This window comes from Marmota monax, unplaced genomic scaffold, assembly GCF_021218885.2.
Source record: "Marmota monax isolate L192 unplaced genomic scaffold, Marmota_monax_Labrador192_F-V1.1 WCK01_AAM20220418_F8-fsc00077, whole genome shotgun sequence".
Taxonomy (NCBI): Eukaryota; Metazoa; Chordata; class Mammalia; order Rodentia; family Sciuridae; genus Marmota; species Marmota monax.
The window spans coordinates 1,876,438-1,901,718 of NW_026694610.1; the positions used below are offsets into that span (position 1 = coordinate 1,876,438).

At 39.5% G+C, this 25,281-nt stretch overlaps 1 protein-coding gene and 1 pseudogene across 19 annotated transcripts in view; both read left to right on the top strand.

Annotated features, from left to right (window-relative positions):
- Window positions 1-25,005, top strand: part of Cplane1 (ciliogenesis and planar polarity effector complex subunit 1) — a 136,127-nt gene extending 111,122 nt beyond the window's left edge. For 14 of the 19 annotated variants that reach the window (XM_046422244.2, XM_046422247.2, XM_058572059.1 and 11 more), the window contains 7 exons: window positions 74-132; window positions 549-716; window positions 4,829-4,953; window positions 18,140-18,229; window positions 21,326-21,409; window positions 23,938-24,110; window positions 24,529-25,005. In XM_046422244.2, the coding sequence (XP_046278200.1) occupies window positions 74-132; window positions 549-716; window positions 4,829-4,953; window positions 18,140-18,229; window positions 21,326-21,409; window positions 23,938-24,110; window positions 24,529-24,696 (867 nt within the window). In that variant the 3' untranslated portion in view covers window positions 24,697-25,005. Of the gene's footprint in view, window positions 1-73; window positions 133-548; window positions 717-4,828; window positions 4,954-18,139; window positions 18,230-21,325; window positions 21,410-23,937; window positions 24,111-24,528 lie in introns of those variants that run through there. The other 5 variants (XM_058572068.1, XM_058572069.1, XM_058572071.1 and 2 more) reach the window with 3 other exon arrangements.
- Window positions 724-4,802, top strand: LOC131423314 (raftlin-like; annotated as a pseudogene).
- Window positions 25,006-25,281: the final 276 nt, after the last annotated feature.

The window sequence follows — 25,281 nt, forward strand, 5'->3', positions numbered from 1 at the left end:
CTAAATAGTAGAATTATGTCTAATGGTTTTTTTGGCTGAACAATAATGAATTAACTGAATATTTCTTATGCAGTTTTACATGACTTCAAAGGAAATCAGGCTGAGACAAAAGATGAAGCATGAGAAAGATAGGTAAGCTTGGAAGCTATATCCTGAGCATTTTCTGGTAGATAATCCTTAGAAATTTATTTTCATAATTGTCTTCTTGTCAATAAACAGAAAATTGTGGGAGATATCATTGTAAAGAAAATAATTAGACTCAGCACCCTTTTTAGAAATTTGCTTTCAAATATTATTGGCACCATACAGTTTTTATGACTTTCATTTCTGTTGTACTCTCTCTCCCAACCAGATATGTATTTGGGAAATACCCTCAAGACCATAACTACAAATGTCTTTAATAATATACTCTACTTCCTAATGGTTTTCAGAAATCTGACGATTAGAAGGATTTGAAAAGTACTAAAACAAAAGTACTGTGTTCCCTCTGAAAATAAGAACTAAAAGTGACTTTTTAAATAAATGGTGTTTAATTCTTTATCTAAAAGGTTGCTGCTCTCTGACCACTATAGTCGGCGAATCACACAAGCATACAGTCTGATGAATGAACTGTTATCAGAATCAGTACAACTGCCAGTAACTGCACAGAAACCATCTCCTAACAAACCCAGCACTGCTTGGCATTCCGGACACCAGTGCTGCCCTTCTCCAAGGAGGTAAGACACAATTCACCATATTATTTGGAAAAATAACATTGGACCTAGTTAAAAAAAAAAAAAAAAAAGTATCACTTTTGTGATTGAAGCTCAGTGTATTTGCATCTACCCTGCTTAGAATTATGATGATAAAGAACAAAATAGCTCCTTATTTATGAGGTCTTTATAAATGTATAGAATCACAAGGAAAAAGGCAAAAATGGCATTCTCTTTCTAACTAAGCTGTAACAAAGCACTTCAGTATACCTGAAGTGTGACATTTCATATCTGTCCAGTACTGTCTTCTTTTTTTTAGTTTCTGTTAAGATTTGTTTCTCTAATTTGACTCCTAATTGCTATCTCCCTGTTTCTCTACCTGTCATCTTCACTCTGGCAGGAACAGCCAGCTCCCATCAGCTTGCTACTTCTTCTCCTGCTGCCCTCTCTGCCCTTCCAAGTTATGTTCATCTGATTGTAGTTACTGTTGTGTATTTCACCTTAATCACAGACAGTAGGTTTGGGTAGAAGTCGTTAAGCAGAAATTAATTGAAAGTGCTAATGTACCCAAGTGTAAAATTTCTCGTATATGGCTAACAAACATGCAAAGTTATATCTGTTGGTAATCCATGTGGTGGACATGAATTGGCAGCACTGTGTTGTTAAAAATTACCACCTTTAGTGAGCGGGAGCACGTATGCCTTAGGCTTTGGGGAGGGACACATACACCAATCACCTGAGGGACTGATACGTGAGCAGGCAGTGCCACCCCCCTCTTCCCCCCCCACCCGCTTTCCTCCCAGGACACAACACACTGTCTCAGGGAACCCAGCCTGCGCCTTCTCCACCGCCAGTTGCAAAATCTGCTGAAATGGGCTGTGGATTGAACAAGTTAGGGAAGTGCTACGAGGAATGGCCTGGGAATATTTATTCAACTTTGAAGAGGCCTCAGGTAGAAAACAAGGTGGATGTGGCCTATGAGTACTGCCTCCTGTAGTTCACAACTCTGGATGTTGTGGAGCTCCCATGGTCCTCAGCAGTGAGGCTGGCCTCCTTGAGGGACCTGCCAGCCCAGCTCCTGGAGCTGTACCAGCAGGGGTTCTCCCTGGCCACCCTGCACCCCTTGGGCAGCCCATTCACAGGCAGGAAAAGATTCCCCTCCAGCACATATTTAGGGCCAATCTCGGTCAAGAAAACTGACAGATCTCAGAAGACTCATCTTCACAATGAAGGTTACATCTTCAAATTAGATTGCTGTTCCTCCTTAGACCATCTGACAGATAAAATATCATCCCAGAGTTCATTATGAAGGTCCAGGAGGCTGCAAGTCGGGGCCTGGAGTTTGTTGTGTCATTCCTCAGTATCACTCCCCTGTGAACTCAGCAGGCAGCAGCCCTCTTGCGTCCACTGCCAATGGCGCCACAGATGCCAGAGCAGTGACAAAGGTATGTGGAAACCATGCATCACTGAGGATGAGAAGCCAGGGGCTGCAGACGTGTGTGTTGCTCCCACAGGGGTGGATGGGAGCCCAGAGCCCAGCCCAGGCCACACAGGGGAGCTGCCTTTCACCAAGGAGCCCAGCTTATCCTCTGGAGAGGGTGGAGGATTTTCCCCATAGGGGATGAGCCCAACAGTGGATGGACACACATACAAGGCTCCTCTCTAGGAAAATGGAGATTTTTGCCCTTTCAACAAACTGAAGAGCTATCAGAAGTGCTGGCAATACTGTCCCATCAGTATTCCTTTCTGCTGTCTCCAAGAATGGCCAGATAGCGAGGAGTTTGGATGCCAACTGGTTGGAGCACATGAGTGGCCACTTACAGAAAGGAGTCCTGGTGAATTCACTCTTCCACCTTGGAATGGCGGATGATTCCTTACACAGCTTGACTGATGTAGTATTCATCTTTGAAGCTGTTTGTACAGAAGTTAGCAAAAGCAGACAGGGCTATGATGCTATTGTTAAACAATGGATGGCCCTGAAGGCATGGAGATTCAGACTGACTGCATGACTCTGCTGAACTCACGGGCATCCCAAGGCTGGCAGCTCACCTGTGTGCTACCAACTCACATTGTCAAGACTACCAGGGAAGGGAGCGTATCCACCAAGCCGACTGTCTTACTTCAGAGACCGTATCTACTTCAGAAAATCAAGAAGGAATTAAAAGTTTCAGTGGCAATTCTCCTAAGAAGACATGCACAGCTGAGGAAACCCAAAGGTAAACACAGTGTCAGAGACAAATGACTAGCAGAAGAAAATGAGAATTTAGAAGACCAGTTCTCCAAAGACAGAGATGTGGGAAATTGTGTGCTGGGTAGGCAGCAGGAAGATGGGGCCTCCAAGGAGGTTAACATCCCCGTGCAAGAGGTCAGGGAAGAAGAGATGGCCCCTGCCAGCTATCTGGGTGGGGTCCTGTGGAGTATGAGGCTGTGCAGAATGGTCCTGTCAGCTTTGCCAGGGGCCCAGGGGCCCAGTGGCCCAGTGGCCCAGTGGCCCAGTGGCCCTCAGCACTCCAGTCCTGGAAAGGATGCTGGGAATGGGGGTGCAGAGGAAGTTGTTGGAAAGCCTGCTCCAGCAGAAGAAAACTGAGTCTCAGCAGTTTGCACTAAAACTAGATGAACTGGCAAACCCTAGGCATCTTGCCAGCAGCTGGTTTGCCCTAGTGTTGTGTGCTACCCTTTGGCTTGGCTTGACCTTTCCTTGTGAACTCACTAGGCTCTCCCAGGACCCATCTCTGTCAGTGTTGGTTTCTGTACATCTGATTGGAAGGCAGTGGAATGACCCTGTGTTACCATGCTGGGTGAGGTTACTTCCTTTAGACCCCAGGGTTGGAGGCCCAGCCCTGGCTCCACCACTCTTCCTCAGGGATGGTCTGGACCATCCAGTGCCTAGGACAATCCCACAGGACCACCAGGGCACATTGGGGTCAAATCCATGGATCCCTGGGTCCAACCAAAGTTGCTGTTCCCTTCCCACCCTGCCAGGGCAGCGTCCATCCCCTGCTGCTTTGCGCAGCAGCTGCCTGGTGACTTTTAACCACCCCCTGGAGCCCTGTTGGTTCTCTTCTCCAGCTAGACCTTGCTGCTCTGGCAAAGAAAGTGACATCATTGGGAAGGGGAGGTGCTCAGCCTCCCGGCTTTTCTCAAAACAGTCCTAGGTGCTGGGAATTCGGAAATAAAGAGGTAATTCTTTGTGCACCTATTCTTGAAGAATGTTTAAAAGTGTTCTGTGTTAGTATTAATGTAAAAGAAAATTTTTTTAAGGTTTTGTATTCAACACATGCTATGAATACATGTTACTTCTGTCAGTTCAGGGCATCCTGCCTGGTTGGGTGCCCTCATTATGTGCTATTTTAATCAGTGTATAATTGGCCCAGTTGTTACCCAGGTATGCTGGGTCTCATGTTTATACTGTTCAGAAAGAATTGTTAAGGCTTTGAGTAGACACATCTGGCAGACCTTGGAGAGAGAATGCCAACTGTCTTGACTGAAACAACAGCCTATCTCTTCTCTTTCTTGTTTAGTTACTTATAGCAATACATCATCTGGTAGTAAAAAGATACCACCTTTGACAATTATGTAATTAGAATCATGAACATTAATAAGAGCCTACAGAAAGTGCTACCAACACAGACCCAAACATAATCAGATCATTTGCATTTGTATTTTGGAGTTTATTTAAAATGCCAAATATTCCCCTTGTGTCTTTTCTAGAATAAAGTAGAGGATCAAATACTAAGTAACTGGTAAATATATGGAGAATTTAAAATGGGTAGAGAGAGAACTAAAAATAATCTCTTTGAAACAAATGAACAAGTTTTGAGGTATGACATAAAACAAATAATTTCTTGAGAGTCATCATGTAATCCTGAGGGTCTGGGGTTGTAGCTCAGTGGTAGAGTGCTTGCGTAGCAAGTGTGAGGCATTTGGTTCAATCCTCAGCACCACATAAAAATTAAGGTATTGTGTCCATCTACAACGAATTTTTTTTAATCTTAAAATAACACTGAGGTACAAAAAAAAAGGAGTGTCAAGTGCATATATTCATCTGGGCTATAATTTGGGATTTTTGAGATATTAAAATTTGTCACTTATATGAGATATTAGGGATAATAGTTATTGTGTAATTTCTGTTGTAGAGAGTATCACCATGGGCATAATTTTCTGATAAATCAACCTGGAAAAGTCAAATGTATTTCAAAATCAAGTCATACCCATAAAGGGCAAACACTTGAACCATCTCAAGATTCACATTGGCGATGTGGTAAGACTTAAAGCTTTTTTAATTTTGTGTAATTTGGACCTATTTTTCCTTCTTATTTCCACAGTTGTGTTTTCATCAGTAAAAGCTATAAATCTTAGTAACAAAGAATGCTGATATCAACAGCATGCAAGGGATAGATAAAGACTTAGCTGTACCCTCAGGATTTTGTTCTATTGCTTTGAAATGAGAAGGCCCTATAAATCTTTTTTAACTAGTGGTCTTTTCATAATATAATTTGAACAGTCAGTGGATTAGAGGTAGTTTATTTGGGAGTCTTTTTTATTTGTATTTCTGACTAAAGTAGACATTTGTTCAACTCAAGCTTTGGTAGTTATAGAGTGGCCATGTCTTAGAAGAGGAATGAAAAGAAGCTCACATTGAAATAATATATTTTTACCTTTGGGCATCTTTTCCCATATTTGAAGATATACCTGTTATTCATTGCTAACCTTTTCTTAGTTAATTTTCCCATATTTGAATTGGGTTTTGATTCCTAAAGTAAAACATACTTATTTGTAGAATGATTACATATTAAAAGGATATGCTGATAGTTAACATATGGTACAAATGTATACAACTGAAAATGTTTAATAACTAAATTATATTCCAGGTTCTTTTTATGCTCTAATTACAACTCTGTGACATAGGTACTATTATGTTCCCATTTTAAAGATGAGAAAACCAAGGTAGAGGAAGCTTAAATAACAAGCTAGGAAGTAGTAGAGCCAGTATTTAATCCCAAACTGGGTGTAGGGTTTATACACTTAGAAACTACTTCTCTATATGCTGCCTCCTCTCAGAAAATTGAAATACCACAAATTCTAATCCTTTTGATAAAAATCTTTGGTTAAATCCTGCTTTTTTTTTATCTTTATTTATTTTTTATTTATTTATTTATTTTTTAATTGGTTGTTCAAAACATTACAAAGCTCTTGACATATCATATTTCATACATTAGATTCAAGTGGGTTATGAACTCCCATTTTACCCCAAATACAGATTGCAGAATCACATCGGTTACACATCCACATTTTTACATAATGCCATATTAGTGACTGTTGTATTCTGCTACCTTTCCTATCCTCTACTATCCCCCCTCCCCTCCCCTCCCATCTTCTCTCTCTACCCCATCTACTGTAATTCATTACTCTCCCTTGTTTATTTTCCCATTCCCCTCACAACCTCTTATATGTAATTTTGCATAACAATGAGAGTCTCCTTCCATTTCCATGCAATATCCCTTTTCTCTCCTTTTCCCTCCCACCTAATGTCTCTGTTTAATGTTAATCTTTTCCTCCTGCTCTTCCTCCCTGCTCTGTTCTTAGTTGCTCTCATTATATCAAAGAAGACATTTGGCATTTGTTTTTTAGGGATTGGCTAGCTTCACTTAGCATAATCTGCTCTAGCGCCATCCATTTCCCTGCAAATTCCATGATTTTGTCATTTTTTAGTGCTGCGTAATACTCCATGGTGTATAAATGCCACATTTTTTTTATCCATTCATCTATTGAAGGGCATCTGGGTTGGTTCCACAGTCTAGCTATTGTGAATTGTGCCGCTGTGAACATCGATGTGGCAGTATCCCTGTAGTACGCTCTTTTAAGGTCTTCAGGGAATAGTCCGAGAAGGGCAATAGCTGGGTCAAATGGTGGTTCCATTCCCAGCTTTCCCAGGAATCTCCATACTGCTTTCCAAATTGGCCGCACCAATTTGCAGTCCCACCAGCAATGTACAAGTGTACCCTTTTCCCCACATCCTCGCCAGCACTTGTTGTTTGACTTCAGAATGGCTGCCAATCTTACTGGAGTGAGATGGTATCTTAGGGTGGTTTTGATTTGCATTTCTCTGACTGCTAGAGATGGTGAGCATTTTTTCATGAACTTGTTGATTGATTGTATGTCCTCCTCTGAGAAGTGTCTGTTCAGGTCCTTGGCCCATTTTTTGATTGGGTTATTTGTTAACTTATTGTCTAGTTTTTTGAGTTCTTTGTATACTCTGGATATTAGGGCTCTATCTGAAGTGTGAGGAGTAAAAATTTGTTCCCATGATGTAGGCTCCCTATTTACCTCTCTTATTGTTTCTCTTGCTGAGAAAAAACTTTTTAGTTTAAGTAAGTCCCATTTGTTGATTCTTGTTATTAACTCTTGTGCTATGGGTGTCCTATTAAGGAATTTGGAGCCCGACCCCACAATATGTAGATCGGAGCCAACTTTTTCTTCTATCAGACGGCGTGTCTCTGATTTGATATCAAGCTCCTTGATCCATTTTGAGTTAACTTTTGTGCATGGCTAGAGGAGGAGATTCAGTTTCATTTTGTTGCATATGGATTTCCAGTTTTCCCAACACCATTTGTTGAAGATGCTATCCTTCCTCCATTGCATGCTTTTAGCCCCTTTATCAAATATAAGATAGTTGTAGTTTTGTGGGCTGGTTTCTGTGTCCTCTATTCTGTACCATTGGTCCACCCACCTGTTTTGGTACCAGTACCATGCTGTTTTTGTTACTATTGCTCTGTAGTATAGTTTGAAATCTGGCATCGCTATAGAACACTTCCTGCTTAGAATTGCTTTTGCTATTCTCGATCTTTTATTTTTCCAAATTAATTTCATGATTGCTTTATCTGTTTCTACAAGAAATGCCGTTGGGATTTTGATTGGCATTGCATTAAACCTATAGAGAACTTTTGGTAAAATCGCCATTTTGATGATGTTAGTTCTGCCTATCCATGAACAGGGTATATTTTTCCATCTTCTAAGATCTTCTTCTACTTCTCTCTTTAGTGTTCTGTAGTTTTCATTGTATAAATCTTTCACCTCTTTTATTAGGTTGATTCCCAAGTATTTTATTTTTTTTTGAGGATATAATGAATGGAGTGTTTTCCCTCATTTCCGTTTCAGAAGTTTTGTCGCTGATATACAGAAATGCCTTTGATTTATGCGTGTTGATTTTATATCCTGCCACTTTGCTGAATTCATTTATTAGTTCTAGTAGTTTCTTTGTAGACCCTTTTGGGTCTGCTAGGTATAAGATCATGTCATCCACAAATAGTGATAATTTAAGTTCTTCTTTTCCTATTTTTATGCCTTTAATTTCTTTCGTCTGTCTAATTGCTCTGGCCAGTGTTTCGAGGACTATATTGAATAGAAGTGGTGATAGAGGGCATCCTTGTCTTGTTCCAGATTTTAGAGGGAATGCCTTCAATTTTTCTCCATTCAGAATGATGCTAGCCTGAGGCTTAGCATAGATAGCTTTTACAATGTTGAGGTAAGTTCCTGTTATCCCTAGTTTTTCTAATGTTTTGAACATAAAGGGATGCTGTACTTTGTTGGATGCTTTTTCTGCATCTATCGAGATGATCATATGGTTCTTATCTTTAAGTCTATTGATGTGGTGAATAACATTTATTGATTTCTGTATATTGAACAAGCCTTGCATCCCAGGGATGAATCCTACTTAATCATGGTGCACAATTTTTTTGATGTGTTTTTGTATCCGATTCACCAGAATTTTATTGAGGATTTTTGCATCTAGGTTCATTAGAGATATTGGTCTATAGTTTTCTTTCTTTGAGGTGTCTTTGTCTGGTTTCGGAATCAGGGTGATGTTGGCCTCATAGAATGAATTTGGAAGAGCTCCCTCTTTTTCTATTTCCTGAAATAACTTGAAAAGTATTGGTATTAATTCTTCCTTAAAGGTTTTGTAAAACTCCGCTGTATACCCATCCGGTCCTGGGCTTTTCTTGGTTGGTACTCTTTTGATTGCTTCTTCTATTTCATCCATTGATATTGGTCTGTTCAAATTGTGTGTATCCTCCTGACTCAGTCTGGGCAAATCATATGACTTAAGAAATTTATTGATGTCTTCACTATCTTCTATTTTATTGGAATATAGGTTTTCAAAATAATTTCTAATTGTCTTCTGCATTTCTGTAACATCTGTTGTGATATTGCCTTTTTCATCCCGTATGTTAGTAATTTGAGTTCTCTCTCTTCTTCTCTTTGTTAGCATGGCTAAGGGTCTTATTTATTTTTTCGAAGAACCAACTTTTAAGTTTTGTCAATTTTTTCAATAGTTTCTTTTGTTTCAATTTCGTTGATTTCCTCTCTGATTTTAATTATTTCTTGCCTTCTGCTACATTTGCTGTTGTTTTGCTCTTCCTTTTCTAGGGCTTTGAGATGAAGTGTGAGCTCATTTATTTGTTGGTTTTTTTCTTTTTTTGAGGAATGACCTCCAGGCGATGAATTTCCCTCTTAAAACTGCTTTCATTGTGTCCCATAGATTCCGATATGTTGTCTCTGTATTTTCATTTATCTCTAAGAATTTTTTGATTGCCTCCTTTATGTCTTCTGTAACCCATTGATCATTCAGTAACATATTGTTCATTTTCCATGTGATGTAGGATTTTTCCTTCCTTCTTTTATCACTGATTTCCAGTTTCATTCCATTATGATCAGATAAAGTGCATGGTATTATCTCCACCCCTTAAAATTACTGAGGGTTGCCCTATGGCATAATATATGGTGTATTTTTGAGAAGGATCCATGTGCTGCTGAGAAAAAAGTATATCCACTTGATGATGGTTGATATATTCTATATATGTCAGTTAAGTCTAAGTTATTGATTGTGATATTGAGTTCTATAGTTTCTTTATTCAACTTTTGTTTGGAGGATCTGTCCAATGGTGAGAGAGGTGTGTTGAAGTCACCCATAATTATTGTGTTGTGGTCTATTGGATTCTTGTACTTGAGGAGAATTTGTTTTATGAACGTCGCAGCACCATTATTTGGTGCATAAATTTTGATAACTGTTTTGTCTTGTTGGTGAATGGTTCCTTTTAACAGTATATAATGTCCTTCCTTATCCCTTTTGATTAACTTAGCCTTGAAGTCGATTTTATTCGAAATGAGGATGGCCACCCCTGCTTGCTTACAAGGACCGTGTGCGTGGTGTATTTTTTCCCAACCTTTCACCTTCAGCCTGTGTATGTCTTTTCCAATCAGATGTGTCTCCTGGAGGCAGCATATTGTTGGATTTGTTTTTTTAATCCATGTTACCAGCCTATGTTGCTTTATTGGAGAGTTTAAACCATTAACGTTTAGAGTTACTATTGATATATGGTTTGTACTTCCAGCCATGTTTGAATATTTATCTTTTTTTTTTTTTTAATTTAGTTTGTTTCTCCATGATTAGCTTTCCCCCCGCCCTCTGTCTTTACTGAGGCACTTCCCACTGATGGTTTTGGTATTGTTTTTCATTTCTTCCTCGTGTAGTGTTTTGCTCAAGATGCTTTGCAATGCTGGTTTTCTGGCTGCAAATTCTTTTAACTTTTTTTTATCATGAAAGATTTTTATTTCGTTGTTGTACCTGAAGCTTAATTTTGCTGGATACAGAATTCTTGGTTGGCATCCATTGTCTTTCAGTTTTTGAAATACGTTGTTCCAGGATCTTCTCGCTTTCAGCGTCTGTGATGAAAAATCCGTTGTTAACCTTATTGGTTTATCCCTGAATGTAATCTGCATCCTTTCTCTTGTAGCTTTTAATATTTTCTCTTTGTTCTGTATATTGGATATCTTCATAATAATGTGTCTTGGCGTTGGTCTACTGTGATTTTGTATGTTCGGTGTCCTGTATGCATTTACAATTTGTATATCTGTTTCCTTTTTTATTTCTGGAAAGTTTTCTGTAATTATTTCATTCAGCAGGTTACTCATTCCCTTGGTTTGAATCTCTATACCTTCCTCTATCCCGATGACTCGTAGGTTTGTTTTTTTTTATGTTATCCCATATCTCTTGGATGTTTTTCTCGTGATTATTTACCAGCCTTTCTGAGTTGGCTAGACTCTTTTCAAGATGATATATTTTGTCTTCATTATCTGACGTTCTGACTTCTACTTGCTCCACTCTATTAGTGATACTCTCAATTGAATTTTTAATTTGGTTTATAGTTTCCTTCATTTCTAGAATTATTGTTTGATTTTTTTTATAATCTCTATCTTCTGATAAAGATGCTTAAGTTCTTCTTTTATCTGTTTATGTAATTCATTTTCAGTGTGTTCTTTCACTGTTTGAATTTGCTATCTCATATCCTCTTTGAGGTTACATTCCATCTGTCTAAGGTATTCCTTGAGTTCTTTATTTGACCAGTTTTCTGATGACTCTAGGTCCTCCTGAATAGTTAGGCTGCCCTGCATTGTTTGTAGTCCTTTTCTTCCTTGCTTTTTCATGCTGCTCATGTTACTTCTTGTTCTGTTTGACTGCTGAGTTACTGTTTACTCCTATAAATTTATTTGATGCTTGGGAGGAAAGGTATTAGGAGGGAAGGGAAGAAGTCACTAAAGGGAATGAGAGTAAGTAGGTAGAATTCAAGGAAGGGGGAATAAGAAAATTGAAAAGAAATGAAAAGACAAAAAAAATTAGAAAATTACAAAAGAAAAAAAATTTAAAAAAAATAATAAAAAAATAAAAATTTAAATTTAAAAAATAATAATAAAAATTAAAAAAATTTAAAAAATTTAAAAAAATATTTTTAAAACAACAAAAAAAATGAAAATGAAAAAAAACCCCAAATTTAAAAAAAAAATTAATAAATGCAGTCTTAAAGTTTGATTAACTTCTCTTCCAGTAGGTGGAGCTGTGCCTACCGGGCCAAGCTTCTCCTCTCAATACGCGGGAACCAATCACTGTGCCGCAGCTCCTCCTCCCAGACTGGGCGGGTCTCCAATCCTGAGTGCCTAGGGCCTTCTCTTGTGTCTAGCCACTTCCCCACTTTTCCTCAAGCCAGGCCCCGCTCACCGGTGACGCTCACCACAATACTGGCTACACGCCAGGTCTGCTGCTCCCGGGAGCCCTGTTTTCATGAACGACTGGGCACACTCTCCCTGTTTGCCATTCCCTCAGACCCTAAGTTTGTAGAGCTTGGGGCTGAGAACACTCAGCGAATTTTGCTAGCCCTCCGGTAGCCACGCCCCCGGTAGCTGGTGTGAGAGACCTCAGTTGTCAGCACTGGTGGGAGCGGTAGCCGGGAGTTCCACGCCACTCCTGATTCCCTCGGTTTGGCTATCGCGCTCACGGGAGAGCTGGGAGGGGCCCTTAAGGTTTCCCTGTTGTGTGGAGAAGGAAGGCTAGGGGGTTACACACCTGTCACCGCTGGTTTCAATGAAGTTATCTCCTCCGCCGCATTCTGGTGACGTCAGTTCTCTGCCATGGTGGTATCCCATGCAAATGGCGAAAGTTCGTTTCCCTTTGCCAGGTGACCAATGCAACGGGTGGGTCCTGACTGGCTCTCCCAAGCCCCGTTTCAATCCTGTGGCCACTGCCTATGAAGGCTCGGTTGGTATTAACCTCCGTAGTTTCAGAAGGGCCGACCAGTTGTTTCAGCGGGATCGTTTAGTGCTGAGTCATAGCAGTTTGTCTGCAAGAAGCAGGCGAACGGGAGCTTGAATTCAGCCAATCCGGGCTCGGTGTGTGTTCTGAGAGGCCCAGACTGTTCGCCCCAGATCCACGTCAGCTCAGCATTGCCTAGTGATCCTGAGCAAACAGCATTTAGACGGTTTACGACTCCCTATGCCCGCGCAGCTGAAGAGGTCAGAGACTTGATCTCTCCGCGCCCGCTGCCATGTTGGATCTCCAACTCCTGCTTTTTTTTGGAGGAGGGTAAGTTGGGATTAAACGGGGGGTCTTTGCTACTGAGCTACATCCCTACCCCTTTTTATTTTGAGACAAGGTCTCATTAAGTTGCTGAGGCAGGCCTCAAATTTGTGATCCTCTTGCCTCAGGCTCTTGAGTGAGTTGAATTAAAGGTATGTTCTACTGTGCCTGTTCTCTTGCTTTTGATTGAATTATAGTAAGAAAACACACTGTTCGTTTTAAACTAAAATTTCAAGATAGAAAACACTGTCCCTCTGTTTTTTGTTTTTTATTTAAAGAGAGAGAGAAAGAGAATTTATTTTTTTAGTTTTTCGGCGGACACAATATCTTTGTTTGTATGTGGTGCTGAGGATCAAACCCGGGCCGCACGCATGCCAGGCGAGCGTGACACCGCTTGAGCCACATCCCCATCCCACCTCTGTTTTTTAATTTTATTTCATACCAGGGAGGAAATTTAAAAATTCTTTTTTTTAATCTTTTATTGGTTTTATTTTTTTTAAATACATGACAGCAGTGGAATGCATTACAATTCTTATTACACATATATAACAGTTCTTATAATGAAGTAATAATAGTTATGCAATATACCAGAACCTCTGGACACTATGAAGGCAGTTCTAAGAAATCAGTTTACAAATATGAGTGGCTACATAGGAAAATCAGAAAGATCATAAATAACCGAGTGATATATCTTAAGGTTCGTGAAAAAGAACAAACCAATTCCAAAGACAGTAGAAAGAAGGAAATAATTAAGATCAAAGTAAAAATCAGTGAAATTAACAATAAAAACATTCAAAGGATCAATGAAATGGAGAGTTGGTTCTTTGAAGAGATAAACAAGATTGATAAGCCCTTAGCCAAAATAACCAAAAGAAAAAGAAGACCCAAATTAATAAAATTAGAAATTAAAAAGTAGAAATCACCAGACATCACAGATATCCAAAGATCACTAAGGGAATACTTTGAAAATTTATACTCCAATAAATTGAAAGACTTAATACGTTTCTACACACGAGACCTGCCAAAATTGAATCAAGAGAACATAGAAAATCTAAACCAACCAGTAATTAGCAATGTGATAGAAGCAGTAATAAAAAGCCTTTCAACAAAGAGAAACCCAGGACCAGATGTACTCTCAGCTGAATTCTACCAGACAATTAAATAAAAACTAACATCAAGGGCTTGGGTTATGGCTCAACGGTAGAGCGCTCGCCTAGCATGTGCGAGCGAAGCCCTGGGTTTGATCCTCAGCACTAAATAAAAATAAATAAATAAAATGAAGGTGTTGTGTCCAGCTACAACTAAAAAATAAATATTAAAAAAAAAACTAACATCAAGATGATGAAAAGACCTCCCATATTCATGGATAGGCAGTGCTTCTCAAATTATTTCATGAAATAGAAAGGGATGGCACAGTTCCAAATTCATTATATGAAGCCAGTGTCAAACTCATACTCAAACCAATAAGAACACATCGAGGAAAGGAAACTATAAACTGATATCCCTGATGAACATACACACAAAAATCTTTTTAAAAAATATTTGTTTAGTTGTTGATGGACCTTTATTTTATTCATTTATTTATATATGGTGCTGAGAATTGAACCCAGTGCCTCACACATTTTAGGCAAGCGCTCTACCACTGAATCAGAGCCACAGCCCCTAGATGCAAAAATCTTAATAAAATATTAGCAAATTGTATTCAACATTGCCAAGTTGGTTCCTTTCCAGGGATGTAAGCATGGTTTAACATACACAAATCAATAAATGTAATTCATCACAAAATAGAATTAAGGACTTAGTCATCTCAGTAGATGCAGAGGAAGCTTTTGACAAAATTCAGCATGCATTCACGATAAAAACACTGAAGAAAGTGGAGATAGAAGGAATCTACTTCAATATCATCAAGGCTATATATAACAAGTCCAAAGCCAACATCAGAGTGAATGGGGAAAAACTGAAAGCATTTCCTTTAAAATCCAGAATAAGACAAGGATGTGTGGATGTCTACTCCCACCACTCTTATTTAATATAGTAGTAGAAGTTCTAGCCAGAGCAGTAGGCAAGAGAAGGAAATAAGGGATTAAAAATAGGAAAGGAAGAAGTCAAATTATCACTGTTTGCACATGATATGATTGTGTATTTAGAAGTTCCAAAAAGCCCCATTAGTAGACTATTAGAGTTAATAAACAAATTTAGTAAAGTAGCAGATTAGAAAATCAGCATACAAAAATCAATAGCTTTCCCCCATCAATAAAAAATGTGAAAAGACCCAAAAATCATTAGATTTTCATTATACCGATAATTAATCTGCTGAGAAAGAAATCAGGAAAATAAAACCATTCAAAAAAGAAAAAGAAAAAAATACTGAAGAATAAATCTCCTTTCACAAGGAGGTGAAAGGTCTGGGCAATAAAAACTATAGAACATTGAAGAATGAAAATGAGGAAGACAAAAAATGATGAAAAGACCTCCCATATTCATGGATAGGCAGAATTAACATTGTTAAAATGGCTATACTTCCAAAAACAATGTACAGATTCAGTATAATCCGAATCAAAATACCAATGATCTTCTTCACACAAAAATCAATCACAAAAATCCTTGAAGAAACATAAGGTCAACATTCCAACATGTAGGCACAGGCAATGACTTTCTCAATAGGATTCCTAAAGGAAATAATACCAAGAGTTATTAAATGGGAAGACATCAAATTAAAAAGCTTCTGCATAGCAAAGGAAACAAGAATGTGAAGAGAGAACCCACAGGATGGGAGAAAAATCTTTGCTAGCTATTCTTTTGACACAGGATTAATATCCACAATATGTAAAGAACTCAAAGAAGTTCACACACACAAACACACACACGCCAATTAATAAATGAGGAAATGAATGACAGACACTTTTTTAAAATATTTATTTTGTAGTTGTAGTTGGACACAATACATTCATTTTATTTATTTATTTTTATGTGGTGCTGTGGATTGAACCCAGGGCCTTGCATGAGCTAGTCGAGCGCTCTACCGCTGAGCCACAACCTTAGTCCTGAAACAGACACTTCTTTTTTTTTTTTTATACATCCCAGCCTTTGTTTATCATTATTAATTTTTTTTATCTGTCATTGATTTTATTTTTTTAAATACACGACAGCAGTGGAATGTTTTCTATAGTTACTATGATTTTTTAATATCTGAGGGAAGTCTTGGAATACATGGAAATGTGTCTTCCTCTCATATCTGCCCCATGAAAATTCTTCATTATTACCTTGCATTTTTTTTTTGATGGTGCTGGGGATTGAACCCAGGGACTTGTTCATGCAAGGCAAGCACTCTGCCAACTGACTATATCCTCAGCTCCCACCTTGCACTCTTGACTGTGTAGTGTGGCCTCAGCCAATTTTTGGTCCACCTGCTCTTGCTGAATATACCAGGTGAGGTGATCTGCTACAAGCTCAGAGATATGTATAGACCCTTCCTGGCCTCAGGCCATCTTCCAAGTGTTCCTGTCTCCTTTCCTCATATAATCTGTGTTAATTTTCCAGCCACCTGCTATGCTTTTGAACTCGCATTCCTTATTTGAAATTCTCCCTTATACTTTCACACTCATAGTGTCTCACTTCTGTATCTTAAAAGCATCCTTACTCTTGTTTAGTTCTTCCAATCTGATATATTCTGTTTAAATTCTGCATTATCATTTCTGAATTGAAGCTAATATTTAACTTGCATGTTTGCTGTGAAGATTAGTGGTAAATGGTGGCTAAAATAGTTATTTTTCTGTCTCTGAATCCTTAATAACATGTTTATGCCCCTCTGGAAGAGATACAATAAGTCTTACGCTGTAGTTTCTTATAAAATGTTGTGAACCATGCTAGAGTGTAGTAACACTCTCTTCCTCCTGTTTGTACTACCCCTTACATGGAACAAATGAAATACTTGGATAATTGGCTAAATGAAAAATGGCTGTTTAGCTTTGATTGACCTAAAAATAGCTAAATGTAAATAAATTATGTTCAAAGATATTAATAGATGGTACCATAGCATTTATACAGTGTCAACAGTACTACCATGTGCCCAGCTATTATCCCAACTTAACTGTCACTTTAATGAAGTTCTAGGTTTTAGAATCAAGATCTAGATTCATTTCCCAGTTCTGCTGCCTATTTTATATCCTCAGATGCTCTTTTTGGAACCTACCTCATTTAACCAGGCATCATGGTGCACACCAATTGTAGTCTCAGCAATTTGGGAGGCTGAGGCAGGAGGATCAAAATATTGAGGCCATTTTCACCAACTTGACATGGCAACTTAGCGAGACCCTGTCTTAAAATAAAAAATGAAAAAAGCTGAGGATATGGCTCAGTGGTAAAGCTCCTCTGGGTTCAATCATGAAAAAAGAAATTGTTTTCAAACCTATGTTATTTGATGCCATGTTGTATGCCTGTAGTTCCAGTGTGTGGGAGACTGGGGCAAGAGGATCACTTGAGTCCGGGAGTTCAAGGCCAACCCCATCTATGAATGAATGAATGAATGAAAGAAACCTACTTGAGAGTCATTGAGGATTATAAGTAATGTTTGGCAAATGGTTGCTATTAATCTTTGAGTTTAAGAAACCTTAATTATTCTCTTGCTAAATTTTAACTTGACACTTATTTAAATATTTATTTTTTAGTTCCGGTTAGACACAATACCTTTGTTTTATTTATTTATTTTTATGTTGTTCTGTGGATTGAACCCAGGACCTTGCACTTGCTAGGCAAGTACTCTACCACTGTGCCACAACCCCAGCCCCTTAACTTGACATTTTATCTGAGTGTTTACTACTAATAGGCTATTGTGCTCCTGGATTTTCCAGTTGTTAGAGATGTTATTGAAACACATTTGCCTTTTGAAAAATGACCATAGTTGTGCTCTTGGATATCAAGTCCCAAAGTTTAGTTTCCCCTCTTCCTTTGTCTTACTTTTTTAAAAAATAACTCTCATTCATATATACATATATATATACATATATATGTATATATGATTTTTTTTAGTTGTAGATAGACACAATAACTTTATTTATTTATTTTTATGTGGTACTGAGGATCGAATCCAGTGCCTCACACATGCTAGGCAGGTGTCTACCACTGAGCCACAACCCCAACACTTGACATACCTTTACTTTGCTTTCTTGGTTCAGATCAACCAATATTTTTTTTAAAACATTTTTTTTTTTCTTTAGAGAGAGAGAGAGAGAGAGAGAGAGAGACAGAGAGAGAATTTTAATATTTATTTTTTAGTTTTCGGTTGACACAACATCTTTGTTTGTATGTGGTGCTGAGGATCAAACACGGGCCGCACGCATGCCAGGCGAGCGCGCTACCGCTTGAGCCACATCCCCAGCCCCTGGATCAACCAATATTGATCGGGCACCTACTATAAGCAAGGCTTGTTGAACAGAATCAGAACTTCCAGAAGGTTTCCATCCTCAAAGAACTTAAGACTATGATGTGTGAAAAATCATATATTCTTATGGAACTACAAAAATTGTGTCTGATTTTATAGGAGCTGCCAATTTCCCCATAGAGAAAAGAGCTGGTGGAGCCAAAGAGGCACTAAGAAAGGCTGTGCAGTCTCCAGTTACCTTCCCAACAGGTAAGGAATAAAGAATAGAACGTTCTTAAATTTAATAGTAAATTTTAAGTAATCACAAATCAGACTTAGAAATTTCAAATGTAGATTTCAGGTTGAAGGGTATAGTTACAGGAGGATGTGTTTCAGAGATAAGGCTTTGGAAAGTTTATTTGTATGAAATCCTAATTCACTGCTTACTTGGTAACGATGGACAGAGTTGCAATTCCATTTATACAAGTCTCATTTTTCTCACCTACAAAATACAGGCTCTAATAGAATGTACATAAGAACTGTGGTAGATAGGCAGGGTACTGCTATCCCAGTCCTACAGCTGAGCACAATAAGGCATAGAGAAGTCCAGGGACCTTCAGATCTCCGTAGGACAATAAAAATAGTAGTAGTTAACAATTTTCAAAGCTAGCTTCAGCAAAGGTGAGGCACTTAGCAACTTAGTGAGACCCTGTCTCCAAATAAAATACAAAATTGTGATGGGGGGGTATGTGGCTCTAGTGGTTGAGTGGCCGTAAATTAAAAAAAAGAAAAAAGAGTGCTTACTCTGCCAATTTGTTAACACCTTATGTACATGATCTCACTTAATCCCCACACTAATCTAATGAGGTCTGTAGTTATCCACACTTAAAGAAAAGAACTGCCTTTTTCTCTGCGATACCTCTTTCCATTGCAGATCTTCCAGTTTACTACATTTCTCTTTAGCTATTTCCAATCTGATGTTCAACTCATTCATCAAGTTCTTAATGTGAATGGCTGTATTTTCTCAATGTTCTATTTGGCTCTTTTTCCATTATTTCCACATGAATGCATTAAAACCTAAGCTTTTTAGTTATTAGGATCACTTTGAATCCCAGTAGCCTAATTTCCTGTGCTTTTAATTTTATAATCCCAGGCTAGATGTTTTTTCTTTCAGTTTCTTATTTTAATCTTTTATAGAATATTTTCTAGTTTAGAGTACTCCATAATCTTTTTGTGTGTGTGTGCTAGGGATTGAACCCAGGGCCTTGTACATGCGAGCAAGCACTCTACTAACTGAGCTACATCCCCAGCCCATCGGTAATTTTTAAATTATTTTCTAAGCAAATATCTAACAATGTTTAGTACATCAGATAAAATGTCCCCAATGTTGTCCTTAAAAGCAGTGGAAATTATATGTAAATTTGTGTGTGTGTGTGTGTGTGTGTGTGTGTGTGTGTGTGTGTCTGTATTACTAGGGATTGAGTCTAGTACCAGTAAGGTACATCTTCAACCTTTCTTATTTTTTAAAAATTTGAGACAGGATCTAAGTTGCCAAGACTGGCCTCAAACTTGTGATCCTGTTGCCTCAGCCTCCCAGGTATCTGGGATTACAGGAGGTCTACACACCAGGTCTGCTGCTCCCGGGAGCCCTATTTTCTTAAACGACTGGGCACATTCTCCCTGCTTGCCATTCCCTCAGACCCTAAGGTTGTGGAGCATGGGGCTGAGAACCCTCAGGGTATTTTGCCTGCCCTCTGGTAGCCACGCCCCCGGGAGCTGGTGCAAGAGACCTCTGGTGGGAGCGGTATCCGGGGTCCCGCACCACGGGTCCCACGCCGCTCCTGATTCCCTCGGTCTGACTATTGTGCTCACAGGAGAGCTGGGAGGGGCCCTTGAGGTTTCCCCGCTGTGTGGAGAGGAAGGGCTAGGGGGTTACACACCTGCAGCTGCCGGTTTCAATGAAGTTATCTCCTCCACTGCATTCTGTTCTCTGCCATGGTGATATCCCATGCAAATGGCGGCAGTTCTTTCCCTTTGCCAGATGTCTGATGCATCGGGTGGGTCCGGACCGGCTCTCCCAAGCCCCGTCTCAACCCTGTGGCCACTGCCTTTGAAGGCTTGGTTGGTATTAACCTCAAAAGGTTCACGGAGGGGTGACGAGTTGTTTCTCTATTCAGCGGGAGCATTTGTAGCGCTGAGTCGTAGAGGTTTGGCTGCAAGATGCAGGTTTGGCTGCAAGTCGCAGCTGGTCAGCCAGAAACTGCGTACGGGAGCCTTAATTCACCCGCTTCGGGCTTGGTGTGTGTACTGAGGGGCACAGACTGTTCGCCCCAGGTCCACGTCAGCCCAGCATTGCCTAGTGATCCTGAGCAAACAGCATTCAGACAGTTTAAGACTCCTTTTGCCCGCGCAGCTGAAGAGGTCAGAGAATTGATACCTCTGCGTCCGCCGGATTGCTGAGTAACTATTGGGTGGTTAGCATATACAGCATGGATACAGTGGACAAAGGGATGATTCATGTCCCAAGAAGGATGGAACAAGACTACACAAGATTTCATCATGCTATGAAGAAGAGAGTACACAGTTTAAAACTTGTGTCCTGGAATTTTTCATTTAATATTTTAAGACCATAGTTGACTGAGGGTAGCGGAAACTATAGAACAAAAAACTGCAGATAAGGAGGGATTACAATATATACACATGATGGAATATTATCAGCCTTAAAAGAAGAAGAGATCCTGCCATTTTCCACATGGATGGACCTGGAGGACATGCTAAGTGAAATAGGCCAGACACAGAAAGAAAATCATTGCATGTTCTCACATGTGGACTCTAAAAGAAAAGGGAAGGTATCAAACATATATAGACATAGTCGTTTCTGAGGAGGGGTAGGAAATGCGACAGTGTAGGTCAGAGGGTACAAAATACCAGATATGTAGGATGAACAAGTCCAAAGACCCAGTATACAAAATGAGGACTGTAGTTAATAGTAGCACATTTCATTCACGATTTTTGCTAAATGAATAGATTGTAGTCATTCTTGCCATAGGGGTCAGGGGGAAGAACTGGTGAGTATGTGACAAGATGGATATGTTAATTTGTTCCACCACAGTGACCGTCTTACATACACACACATATATACACACATATGTGTGTATATGTACACACACACACACATATGTATAGCCCTCCATATAGACGTTTGTGTATATACATGTGTTACATACTTTAAATATACACAATACAATTTGTTGTAAAAATAAATATAGATTTTACTATTCACACTGGGGGCAGGAATGCCCTCCCTTTGAAAGTTCACATCCTCAGTTTCACTGAATTTTTCTCGTATTGTATTTTCATCTCAAGATTTGATATCCCGAATAAATCCTAGAGAAACTCATTATGATCTGAAGAAAAGGAAATTACAGAGCCATCCACGGGTAATGCAAGGTGAGAGAAAGCCAGTGTTAGTCTCTCAAGGTCTATAGAGACTCCGCAGGTAAAAGTTTATCCTAAATGTAGGGATATTAGCCTTAATTTTAAAATGTTAATCTTAATTTCAGCAGACTCGGCAATGGTTTAACTTTTGTTATTCTTTCTAGATGGCAATAATTATTTAACAAAACAAGAGTAGAGGTCTAGATACCAAATCAGTTGTAGCGGAGACGGGGTGGGGTGGGTGTTCATGGCCTTCACTGATCTGGCCATATCCTGAGTACCTGAAGGAACAGCCTCATCACCCTACTCCACTTGTTGGTGTCTTCAGTCTGTCTCTCTTTTTTTTTCAACTACAGTGTTTGTTCACATATGCATTCCCATTGTCTGCTCCTAGATTTTTTTCTTGCATTGAGTTTTTCAATATTTATTCCTTAGTGATATTTATTGAAATACTTAACTTGGAACTTTCAGTGGCATCCCAAAATAGACTTTAGCAAAAAAAAGTCAAACTGTTTTCAACTAGATCACACGCTCTCACACTGGAAGTTAAAGTGGCAATCACAGGTGCTGCCAAGTGATGTTAACTTAGTTTCTCTTTCAGACCCAGGGGACTTTTTTTTTTTTCAAAGAAAACTGCTAGGTCTTTTTGAATTGCCACCTACTCCCTTCCTTCACCACCCCAGGGAGAGGCTTTTGGAAAGTTGCTGCCTTAGGGACCAAAATAAGTAGACCATTCATTTCTCACAGATATGAAAATTATCATTAAAGGCCTCTCTCAGTAGTGTACTACTGCACACTAAGGAATAGAAAGTTAATGCATTAACTCAGGTCTGGGGTAGGTCATCTTCCACATCTTAGGCAAGTGATATGGAGATAATAACACTTTCCTCAAGGATTGTCATGAAGAACATTAATTCAGCAACCATCCAGTGAGTTCCTACCACATGACGTCATTTTAGTCATGAAGTGCACCTTGACACAGAAGGGAGAGTGTAGCTGTTTAGGTGGGGCTGATATTAGCTGGAGTTGGTAAAGATCTCTTTGAGATAGTGATGTTGAACTACAGATCTTGCATGATGATAAGGAGATAAATCTTGTAAAGATAAAGCAAAACAATTACAGACAAAGAGAACAGCAAGTTCAGTGCCACCAAACAGAAACAAAGTTGGCATGACAGAGAAGATCTGTGTGGAAAAGTGGCCAGAGGTATGGTTGGGGGGAGAGGTGAAATACTACAGGCTAAAACAAGGAGTTTTAGATTCATGAGGCTCCACTGGAGGAAATTAGGAATGTAGGTAACATTTTCTGTTTTAGAACCTGCAGGAGAAGAAAAACAGAAGTCAACAAGGAACGAAAGGTTGTATAGACTAGGGTTAAAATAAAGAAAATGGGGGAAATTCACTAGATTCAGGATATATTTTGAACATAGACTAGATTACTATGTACTGAATGGAATAGGTGTGGTATTTAAGAAAGGATGAGGGATGATGGGACTTTAACCTAAGCATTAACTGGGATGGAATTTTGGAGGTAAAAATTAATTTTTGTTTGGACATATTAAGATTCAGATGTTTATTGCCCATCTAAGTGAAGATGTCAAGAAAGCAGTTTTAAACTCTGTGAGGCTGGAGGTTTAGGTTTGAGAATTTTCAGCATGTAGGTGATATTTAAAGCCAGGGAACTTAGAGGAGATCAGCTGGGCAGAGTGTAGATGTTAAGAGGAACCGAAGACCAAGCCCATGGCTCTCTGGTAAGGGACTAAATGTTCGTAGAGTGCTTAGCCCACACTAAATGACAGATTGTGTGCTGTCATTGTTTCTGGGCTTACTTCTGGGAGGTATATTGGCTTCAAGCACATATAGAGCCATAAAAGGCCATGTGGGCCCAAAATTCATCATTCCCTTACCTCGTTTTCCTCCCTTCAGGGAGCCACATGGCTGCCTCTGGGCGGCTTGGGTTTATTTCCATGTCTCGGGTGTTTCTTCAGGAGGCCACCTTGGTGAGGGATAGAATGTGCTGTCAAGACAAGCTCCTCTAGAGCCTGATGCCCGAGGGGTTTGCCAAGCTGCTCCCAGGCACTGAGATGAAAGTTTCCACAAATATTGATATATGTGGTAATGAGGAAGAGAATAATGTGTTTCCACCATGCTCACCCTAGGGCTTGTGCCCAAAGGCAGACTATGCACAGACAGCTAGAGCACATGCAAGTAGAAAGCTACTCCCAGGGTCCACAGAGGCAAGCAAAGCCTGGCTCTGGATTCTGAATTCTGAGTTTTTTCCCAGTTCTACCTGATCTCCTCCCTAGAAGTTCTTGTCGTAAAGATTACCATTACACTTCAAATCAAAAGAGGTGGCCCATCACACACACTGACAGGACAGGAATCGTTGGAACTATACAGTGAACCCACTCCAGATCATGTGATTCAAATGTTAGGTAAAATCTATCTGTCTTGGCTTTGACAGTAAAATCACAATAAAATAACAATCGAATTGATGAATCAGTCAGTTCCAACGTATGTTTTGTCCTTCTCCCTCCAAAGGCTCTCATGCTCCATGTCTGCAGCATACAAAAAAACATAGATGTGCTGGGCTTGCACCTCAAACAACGCAGGTGCATATAGAATACGAGAGAGAGGAGATCATGACGAGTCCCTGGACGTTACCTCCTGAAATCCACCAAATTCTTCATGAGACTCCTGGTTCCCTTTCGCAGGTGAGCACCATTCTAGTCTTGGGTTTGTCTGATAGTTGCTGTGTTCCTACGTGGTTTCTTACTGTTATTACTTTTGTTTGCTTTTTGTGAGATGTGATTGTTTAAGTCAGTTTGAGATAATCGTTCAAGGCATCCACCCTTGTGGGATAGTATTCCAGCATTTCTCTTTCAGAATTCTCCTAGTGTTTATATTTTCTTTTTCATTACAAAACAGCAAACATGAGAACAAATAACTGTACCATAGGCATTAAAATCCATTCTGCTCACTGTTCAGATCTTGTGCCAGGGTAAGTGTCAGATGACGTCCAGCTCACTGTCAGTCTGGGTGTGCTGGGCAATTTCAGCCCTGACTCCCTTCAGCTCTTTGATGGATGGGACAACTCTGCTACCACAACTGTCTTCCCTCTCAATTCTACAGGACTTGTCACAGGAAGAGTCTGAGCCTCATTTTGGGATGGCTGGCATGCACAGCATGTCTGAGAGCACTGGCAGCATCCTCAGCAATCTTGACTGGAATGCCATTGAAGATATGGTGGCCAGTGTGGAGGAAAAGAGCCTGTCCGTCCGCTGGGCCATGGACCTGTAAAGTCTGGACATCATTCTGTTTCCAAGCACCAACAAGCAACTCATTAAAGTGCTTCTGAAAGATTTGGGGGTTTAGGAGAGGAACAATGAAGGAAGCAAACTGAATTCACCACCTACACCCATATTATCTCCTGGATTAGTCCTTTCAAGAGGGAAAATAAACATTTCTCAATGGTTTTGTCTTCATAAGGGCTGTTTATAATAGATGTGCTAAGTCTTTGCATTTGGCTTATGTTTAGGCATCATTTAAAAACACATAAGTACCTTTCAAGCCATGTTTGCATAATAAACTACTTTCAGTAAAAATATATCATCCCTCTTCCTTTACTACATTCTGTGTTCTGAGAAATGACTTTCTGTGGTGAACTTAATAGGAAAAATTCTTTCATTGAGAAGAAAATCACTAGTCTCACCTGAAAAACTCAATAATGAACACTATTTTAGAACTTACCCTTGCCAGGCATCGTGGCACCTGCCTATAACTCCAGCTACTCAAGAGGCTGAGTCAGGAGGATCACAATTTCAAGGGCAGCCTGTGCCTTAGTAATACTGTGTCTCAAAATTAAAAATAAAGGGGCTGGGGCTG